We start from the raw sequence: 9,878 nt of genomic DNA, 5'->3' as shown, positions 1-9,878 counted from the left end.
CGTTGGGCTCATCTCTGTGCCATGGACTACTTCTCTGAGGTTGAGTTAATAATTCAGGAAGTTGCTCCCAGCAGCTCTAAAACATGGTAATTCTAAAAGGGAAGATCATTTTATAATGGAAATAACATTTAGCCCTGATCAATTAAAATATATGAAATAATTGGAGATAGTGGGGAAAAGATGAAAGGAAGAGAGAAGTGTCAAGCTAGAAATTCCTCCAAACTGTATGGCCAAAATGCTGCATTCTTTTTCTATGAGAAAGACTCACTCTGTCAAACTACTACTTTGGTACCATAAAACTATTTTTTCTAAGCTATTTTCCAATGACTACATCTAATAAGAGAAACTTAATAGCATCTCCACTTAGGACGACTAAATTTAGTCATTATAAAATGTCACATAGGAAAATTTTCTTATGAAGAACATTTTGACTTTAATAATTACACAAATATCCTCCACATTTATGCCTATGTCAACCCTAATCACTTTTATTCTTAGGAACAGGAACTACCTTTGTTCATTTCTAAAACTGAACAGCACATTTAATTAGTTTTACAGTGCATCTGCCTTTGGTAGTTTAGTTATAGCTTTAAACAATTCAATCAAATGTTTAATACTTCAAAATTAATTTGTCTGTATGAAGATGCATCTTATCCTGGGACCCTTGAAATACACTTAACTAATGGATGAATAAGATAATACAGAACATTGAATAAATCATTATAAGACGAAGCTTTTAAAAACATCATTTATTTAAGAGTTCATATAGAGTAAAGTTACACTTATGTTCTGAAGGAGGCATTATGGTGGGACAAATATTAACAAAGCATGATTTAAATGTATATATATTTAATGTGTGATATGTTTGTATATATATTTAAACACATGCAATTGTTCTACAATTTACCAGATTGGTGCCACAGTGAATAAAAGAGAAAGTAGACAGCTTTTGCTGGAAGATTCAACTAAAGTGCCTAATACGTGAAAATCTAAAACTAATATTAGAAAAATGTCACAAGAGATGCCCAGGCCTTCAGCTTTCTGGACCATGAAAGTGTCACCAAATTCAAAGAACATTTCTGAATGTACATCCAGTGACATCTGTTATGCAAAAGAGGAAAACTTTGTGAAACATTTCATAGCTTTGGTCAATGATTTACTTTTTGTCCATGTATTGATAAATCAGTCACTTCTGAGTTGACACTGATTTTCACTGACCACCTGCACTGTTAAAGAGTAAAGGAAATGAAAGCTACCATAATATAATAACAAAAAGTCAGTGCCTATGAGAGACAAAAGCATAGTGACCACTTTTTTCACCATTTGCCACTTGTTAGTGACATACACATGTACCACACCTACACACCCTTCACAACATTTTCCACACAATAGAAGATTTGTATAAGATCAAGTTTATTATTTCCAGTGCTTTCTGCAACTATTTTCTCAAAATATTCTTTCCCCCCAAGATGTTAGATAAGTCATATGGAATTGCAGTTTGGGGCTATTTTTGCAGAAATCCTGTTCAGAGGTCCCTTTCATCATCTGCATAATATTAATTTCACTTGGGCTTCCTGCTGCCCACATGCATCTCAGCCAGGCAGACAGAGGGGCAGCAGTTGGAATGAATATCATTCATTTAGGGAGTTCAACCAGGAAAAGGAGAAGATATGGCGAGCTGGCTCAGAATCAGCTCCACTGCCACTCGCTGGAGCTGCAGCCTGTCCCTGGAGGGGAGGAGCCTCAAATCCAATCTGCAATGGAAGAAAATGGGAATCAGAGAAAAAAGAGGTTTGTTCTTTTCGGATTGGTCCAGTCACTTTTCTATTGAGGAGAAAGTATAATAATAATAACAATTATTATTATAATAACAATATTATTATATGGCACATAATTATTAGAAATAGAAAGCAAGCTCAGATTATTTTGGCTACAGCCAAGAGTCATGAAAATAATTCACACTCATGATACAAAAAGAAGGAACAGTAATGCATGCAGTGGAGAGAAGTTCTTGGGAAAAAGGAGTTCAGGCTATTCTAGTTTTTTTTTTTTAAGTCCACTTGTACATGATTTATTCAGATGAAAGTCTCATTGAAACCTCTAGGAATTGGGTTTAGAAAGGGTTGCAGAATTTGAAAAAATTCCAAATTTAAATGGCACTGCTATGCCACATGACATTGTGGGACGTATTAATATAATCCCTCCACTGCTGAAGAAGTTTCTAGCATGCATATACATATATATTTTCTTACTATAATTTTTACAAAACTACAGGCTTAATTTTGGGCAAATCATGATGGGATTTTTTTTCTCTAGGTAATAAAATCTAATAACCATATCTATATTAAATCAAATCCAATATAAGCATGTCTAAAGAAATAATTATCTTTTGTAGACACCTGAGATAGACAGGTTGCAATTCTGAATTTATTGATTAATCTATGTCATAAGCAAAATTTACTTATGTTGTTTTGCCTTTAAAAATCACAACTTAATGGAATGAGGGACAATCAGGAAGAAGTCTTGCTGAAATGCAATTTGATTTTATGAGCTCAAACTCTTTACATTTCAAGGTACCATGACAAACACAGTTCTTCCTAGGAGAACTATGGATAAATAAGCAAACATGTTCCGACGACATCACTGGTAAAATTATCCCACCAGATTAGAATGCCACTGATTTCAAAGCAATGAGGTAGCCACATGCATTCAGCTCAGAAGCCCTGGATGATTTTATGAAGCTGCGATATGAATGGATAATACCTGGCACAAGCAAAGCAGAACTTTGGTTAAGTATGTTGTTTTACTGCCACTCAAAATAGTCTTGAGAGCAAAATGAGTTATTGGCCTGCATTTTACCAGATTTTACCCTAAACATATGTTTGGGGATGATGTTTCAAGAGCAATAAAATTATCCTAAGTCTTTATGGCTTTGGGATAATCCTTTGTACTGCCACATTGCTTCCTGATAGAAAGTTAAAAAGGGCCATGAAATCATATTAGCCACAGTAGAATAAAACTGAAATAGGTAGTTTTCTATGAAGGAATAGTGGAAACAACAAGTGAAATTGGGCTTTTTGAAAAAGAACGTTACTAGATTCTGTTGGTAATGTGTCAGATACCTCAATGTCCTTGAAAGTGAAGTAAAATAAACATTATCCTGACAGAATCCTGCACCTATTTCTACACGTCCAACTCCTTCTTTGCCCACCATAATCCTCTTACCCTGGCTAATAAACAAACAAACAAAAAACAAACCCTTAAGTCTCATGTATGGTTTATGCAAAAAACAACAACAACAAAAAACCCCGAAAGCCCAAATGACCTGGGCATATATAAAAAGACTTATTTTTAACCATTCAATTTGAGCGAATAGCGAATTCCGCCTGGATGAAAAGACCATCAAGGTCCATTTTGTGGCCCCTTTTTCTTGAAGGCAGTTTCTAATCTAAAGGGAACTTCCATGGCAGCTGTTCTGACATAGTTGAAGGGTGACACAAGTTGGGTAATGTGTTTTCTGCAGAAGGCAGAATCTTTGGGAAACTGCTGGTAGCGAACAAACCCCTGGGACTGCTTTTGGAATGTGTATAAATTTTTGTGCTTTCCTCTACTAGAGATTGACATCTATCTTCCATTTAAAATGTTTTAGTTGTTAACCCACTATTGCCTTCATATTTGGGATTACATAGTTTGGGTTGGCTTCTCTTACACTTCCATGTTTCCAGGAAATTATTAAGTTTTCCTCCAAACAATATGGACCAATGCTATCTTTCAGAAAAGAAAAGCCAGTACCAGAGTGGGGGGTTATCCAATAGCAGAGGTTATCCTGAGTATCTTTAGATAATTGCACCATCTCCTTGGTCTTGTTTATATCCACTGAGGACCCAACAACCAGCTCAGCAAAGAAAGTTCTGTGCAAAGAGGCTTAGCCTAGTTTTGAATCCCACACCAACTACTTATTAGCTGTATGACTTGGACAAGTTAGTTAACTCTCTGAGCCTTAGTTTTCTCTTCTGTAAAATAGAGATGAGAACCTACCTTACAAGGTTGTCGTAAGGACTGAATAAAGTAATACACATAAAGCACTTTACACATGCCTCACTTATATTAGGTTGGTCCTTCCTTCCTTCCTTCCTTCTTTCCTTCCTTCCTTCCCCTCTTCCCCCCTCCTTTCTTTCAACAGTGAAGAGGCTCCTCTGCCATGCAGAATCCCCTGGGTACTGTTTATGACAAACCATATACAATAGCACCGACCCCCAATAAGAAAAGACAATAGTATTTGCAATCTCATTTTTCCAGAATTGGGCATCTTTTCTATGATTTAATCCCTTCAGTGTGCTGTAATCACAGGTATCAATGACACTGTCCAGTGTATCTCCAAGAGGCCCAACTTCATACATGGCTACCTCATAAAGGAAGAATGAGTTAAAGATCTAAAACTCTTTTCTGTAAGCACAGCCCATCAAATCAAAAGCAGATCTTTTTCCTACAGCCTTCCCGAGATGGAGTTGTATATATGTGTTCCTTCAAATAGTTTCTTAAATGCTGTCTCTCCTTTATCACAGAAAGTGCTATTTCTTGGGAATAGTGATGTTCTATGAAGCAGAACAAGGGACAGAGAATTACAAGCACTGATCTCCTCTATCTGCTTGGGAGCTTGTCCTGCATTCCAGTTTGGTCTGATATGTATAAAAAGGTAAACAACAGATTGATAGTTCCATATTACAGTCACATGTTTTTTAATGACAGGGATACCTTCTAATAAATGCATCCTTAGATACTAAGCAGACATAAAAAAGAACAAGATCATGTCTTTTGCAGAGACATGGATGTAGCAGGAGGCCATTATCCTTAGCAAACTAACACAGAAACGGAAAACCAAATACCACATGTTCTCACTTATCAGTGGGAGCTAAATGATGACAACACATGAACACATAGGGGGAAAAACACACACTGGGGCCTTTCGGAGGGTGGAGGGTGGGAGGAGGGAGAGAATCAGGAAAAACAACTAATGAGCACTAGGCTTACTACCTGGGTGTGAAATAATCTGTACAACAAACCCCCATGACACAAGTTTACCTATGTAACAAACCTGTACCCCTGAACTTAAAATAAAGTGTTTTTAAAAAAGAAATGCATCCTTAGGTGATTTTGTTGTTACGTAAACATTACAGAACGTACTTAGACACGAACCTCAGTTTGGGTTAGGCAAACACTGTCCGTAACGTGGAACTGTCCTGTACACAGAGACAGATGTCTACAAGGCTCTGTCAGAGTGCATGCTCATTAACACCTATCAACAAGAAATGACTTTAGATTTAGGTTGCTTCTGCCTCTTGGCTATTGTGAATAATGTTGCTTGAACAGGAGTGTGCAAATATCTGTGTGAGGCCCTGCTTTCAATTCTTTTGAGTATATACTCAGAAGTGGAATTGCAGGATTTTATGGTAACTCTGTTAAATTTTTTGAGGAACCTCTGTACTGTTTTCTATAGCAGCTGCTATGGACCATTTTACATTCTCCCAGCAGTGCATGAGGGTTCCAATTTTACCACATCCTCACTCCTAATTGCTTAATGTTTGCAGGGTATTTTTTTTAATGTGAATTCGTTGCAAACAAAAAAGAAGGACCTGGCACAGATACTTGCCATGTTCACAGAAACATTATTCACAATAGCCAAGAGGTAGAAACAACCCAAGTGTCCATCCTTGGAGAAGCGGATAAACAAAATGTCATGCGTATATACATTGTCAAGAATCAATGGAATACAATGGAACATTGTTCAGCCTTAAAAAGGAGAAAAATTCTGGCACATGCTACAATGTGGATGAACCTTGAGGACCTTATGCTAAGTGAAATAAGCCAGACACAAAGGGATGAATATTATATGATTCCACTTACATGATGTATCTAGATGGTCAAATTCATAGACAGAAACTAGGATGATGGTTACCAGGGGCTGGGGAAGGGTGAAATGGGGAGTTTTTGTTTAATGTGTACAGTGCTTCTGTTTTGCAAGATGAAAAATTTCTAGCAATTGGTTGCACAATAGTGTGAATATACTTAACACTAAAGAACTGGGCACTTAGAATGTGTAATGGGAGTATACACATTATATACTCCCATTTTCTGTTATACTGCTTACACTAACATTTTTTTTGTTACCTGGCCTGCTTTTTCGTTCATGTTACCTTCTTGGCTCCTAAAGAAACACAAACTTATTGCTCTTAACAGACACTATAGACACTTAGAATGTGTAATGGGAGTGGTTAAGATGGTAAATCTATGTTCTGCATTCTTTACTAGAATAAAAAATTAAAAAAAAATTCAGGCAACATCACATTAAAATATGGATTTGCAGGTTCTTTGGACAAAGCAAAAATGAACAACCCAGAACTTGCATGGAGAGCTAAGCAGTGTTGTGCCTTGGATTGGGAATGCTCCGTCCCTTCTGCCCAACTCGGTCAGGGTCACAGCGCTCAACACTCCCTTTGCTGCCCCTGCTGCAAGGCTGGTTTCAGTTGCCATTTATCTTTGTGCTTACACAGTTGCTATGCTCAGAGTAAAAAGGAAAGCAAGCAATGTCTTGTATTTATGCTTCTATTAACATTTTTCTGTTACCTGGCCTGCTTTTTCATTCATGTTACCTTCTTGGCTCCTAAAGGCACACAATCTTACTGCTCTTAACAGAAGGTTAATTTTTAGTTGAAGGTGTCAAAGAAAAGGAAGTAAAATGCTCAATGGAGATTTGGCTTGATTTTTATGTTAAATGTGATGAGTGATTTTTTTTAAAGCCAAAGTATGTCTCATGGCAAGAATCTTGACAGTGAAAGCATGAAACTGCCTTTAAAATTCATTTGAGTGCAGATTAGTCCCCAGGATCTTAGCATAGGGAATATAACTGGGTGCAGATTGGTGGATATGCGCTTGTTTGAGCTTGGGGGTCAATGCCAGTAGCCCCCTTTACCCCAAATGCATCTCACCCCACCTCTTCTACCTAATGAAACTAAACAAATGCTTTCCTGACATTCACTTTGGCACAAGTTTGGGTAGCCACATTTGTGGGATTTGTGGGGGGGCATTTTTTTTTTAGCTGCCCCAAAGTAGAAGAGTGAGCTTATTTTAATCAGTGACCAGTGCCTTTGAGTCTCTAAGTTTCCCAGGGCCTCCATGACATGCCAGCATCAACCCTTCCCTAAATGATCATTCTCTACATCATCCATGACTCTGATCCACTAACGCTTACCTGTCCTGTGTTCCATTCCTTAAGGCTCAGTCAAGCGATAGCAATCAAGCTGAGAAGATGCATTGCAACGAAGACATTAACGGATAATGATGGCCTCATGTATGCCCCTGCCAGATAATACTTTACCTAGAAATATTCATGTCTTATCCTGAGGGATGACTGATGCCAGGCCATTGAGGAGATATTGGGGGCCTTGAGGAAATTTATGCCAAGGCCCCCACAGCTGGGCTGCCATTTCCTCAATCTCTGAGTACTGCAAGGAATGCCAGTCAGAAATTCAACCTGACATAGGATCTGGTTACCAATGCATGTTAAATGCCTGTCTTTCTGGGTCAATTTAAAGAAATCTTTGCCCATCTATCATGAAATGCCTTTGCCTTAAAGGAATGTGGACAGGAGGGGTACGGCTAGACTTAAGGCTGCTGAGTGGGCAACCACCCAGTATCCATCTTGCACCTGCTAGGCTGGGTCAGAGAACCAAAGCCAGATGCTGGAAGCAGGTGTGAGTAGGAATGCTGAGACCAAGTTTAGAATGTTTATTCAGAAAGACCAAGCCCAAGCATTGGCCTGCTCTCCTACTTAGCATTCCTGAACCTCAGGCTCTTGGATAGTTTAGGTGTTACAGATTCCTAACTGGGAAGGAGAGTACAGCCAAGAACCCAGGCCAGTCACCCATGGTGAGAAGTAACTGAGGCACTATCTCTGACTCACAGCCAAGGGTCAAAGCCTTAGAAACTCTGTTAGGCAGCTCTGCCATCATAGGTGTCTCTTTCACAGGAATGCAGACATTTCTGTTTGGGACAGAGCAATCAAGGTATGTTAGGAATGAAATGTAGAGCTGTGAAAATACAGCACAGCTAGAGGAAGCAGAAAATAGGAACCCCCAAAAAGAGCCTGGAAGGAAAACACTGGCTAAAATGCATTTTTTGGCCAGGCATGATGGCTCATGCCTGTAATCCCAGTGCTTTGGCAAGCTGAGGCAGGAGGATTGCTTGAGGTCAGGAGTTTGAGGCCAGCCTGGGCAATATGGCATGACTCCACCCCTACAAAAAACTTTTAAAAAATTGCTGGATGTGGTGGCACATGCCTGTAGTCCTAGCTACTCAGGAGGCTGGGTGGGAGAATCATCTGAACTTAGGAGTTCAAGGTTGTAATGAGCTATGATCACACCACTGCATTCTAGCCTAGATGTCAGCGAGATCCTTTTTCTAAAAAAAAAAAAGAAAAGCATTTTTTCTTGGGAGGATTCACAGCCATACAAACTGAGTGATTAAGGGGGTGTGTGGAGTGAACTGACTGGGGGGCTTTGTTGCCATCAGCTGCCTCCTTCTTGCTAAGAGAAAATTGGAAATGAGAATAATTTCCTGAGGCCCATCAAACAATCAGGAATTAAACTCACTTCTTCCTGACGTGGAGGAGGATGCTGTGGTGTGTACTGTTTGGTTTGTGTTAAGTGTGTTGTCCAGGAATTGATGGGATCAGGGTGGAGAGGACAGGTTATGGAAGTTGATATCACAGCCTGGCAAAAACTTGCAGCCAGCCTTCTTCTCAGATATGGAGCTGACAGTTTTGTGTCATGTAGACAGTGTATGTATTCTTGCTCTTCCTGAAAAGAGAACTGGATTGTGAAGAATTAGGTCATTAATTCTTCACAGACAGGGGTTTCTTACATTGCATTAGGCAAACAGACCCAACAGGTTGTCCTTAAGAACCATGGGAGGTTGATAGTATTACTATCAGTTATAGATGAGAAAGTTCAGACTCAGGAAGTTTGAGGACCTTGCTCAAAGTAACTCTAGGATAAAGTGCCAAGAGTTGTTCATAGAGACCAGAAGTCCAAAGGGAAAGAGGGCAGCTGGTGTTGTTGCACACCTGAGACTCGGGACAGGGTCAGCCTCTCCACTGAAGGCAGACAGAGAGGCAGGTTGGTTGACAGCATGGGATGCAACTGAAGGATCGGCTCGCCCTCATTTGCAGTGGACAGCTACATCCCTGCCAGGAGTGGAGGCCTAGAAACGACCCACCTGTGCTTGTGAGGCTATGCCGATCTATCCTGAGTGGTGAGTCAAAGCAGAACAGCCCCTGGTCACGCTGATTTTTGCCTCAGTCCCATGAACCTAAGTGAAATGGGGATTCATCCACTTTTCTTAGATGCTACTTGGCTTCCATTACACTGCATGCCCCACTTGGTGGAGGACGAGAGATCAAAAGGCAACAAGCTCCCAGCTACTCTGTGATCCTAAGCAAGTCATGCCTCTTCTAGAATCCTCATTTTCCTCCACTATAAAATGGGGAAGTTTAACAGTTCCTACTCTAGTGGGCTGTTGTGAGGTTTAAACGAGAGAATCCTTATGAAAGACTTTGTAGATGATAAAGCAATGGGCACACATTTGTTACAGCCACTGCCACGTGCCATTGTTTTTTCAGATGCATTAACACCTTGGTGGACTAACTCTTCACTTCGTGGAGTGTAGTGGAAGAAGAGGTGTACCATGAAAATCACTGAGATACACAAATAAAGACAGAAAAAAACCCACAGGATGTACAGCACTAACAAAAGTCTTAGGTTAAATCAGAATAATAAACAATTTGAAAACACAGGAAGCTTAGCTCAGCTAGCTGTGTCATA

At 39.6% G+C, this 9,878-nt stretch overlaps 1 protein-coding gene across 11 annotated transcripts in view; it reads right to left on the bottom strand.

Annotated features, from left to right (window-relative positions):
- Positions 1-734: 734 nt before the first annotated feature.
- The window catches only part of TRIM55 (tripartite motif containing 55), a 67,630-nt gene continuing 58,486 nt past the window's right edge, over positions 735-9,878 (bottom strand). For all 11 annotated transcript variants that reach the window (XM_055116607.2, XM_063606789.1, XM_055116606.2 and 8 more), the window contains one exon: positions 735-1,754. In XM_055116607.2, the coding sequence (XP_054972582.2) occupies positions 1,632-1,754 (123 nt within the window). In that variant the 3' untranslated portion in view covers positions 735-1,631. The remainder of the gene's footprint in view (positions 1,755-9,878) is intronic.

The sequence above is a fragment of the Pan paniscus genome, chromosome 7 (genome assembly GCF_029289425.2).
Source record: "Pan paniscus chromosome 7, NHGRI_mPanPan1-v2.0_pri, whole genome shotgun sequence".
Classification (NCBI taxonomy): Eukaryota; Metazoa; Chordata; class Mammalia; order Primates; family Hominidae; genus Pan; species Pan paniscus.
Note: the sequence above shows the minus strand (reverse complement) of the source record. Positions and strands in the feature narration are given on the sequence as shown.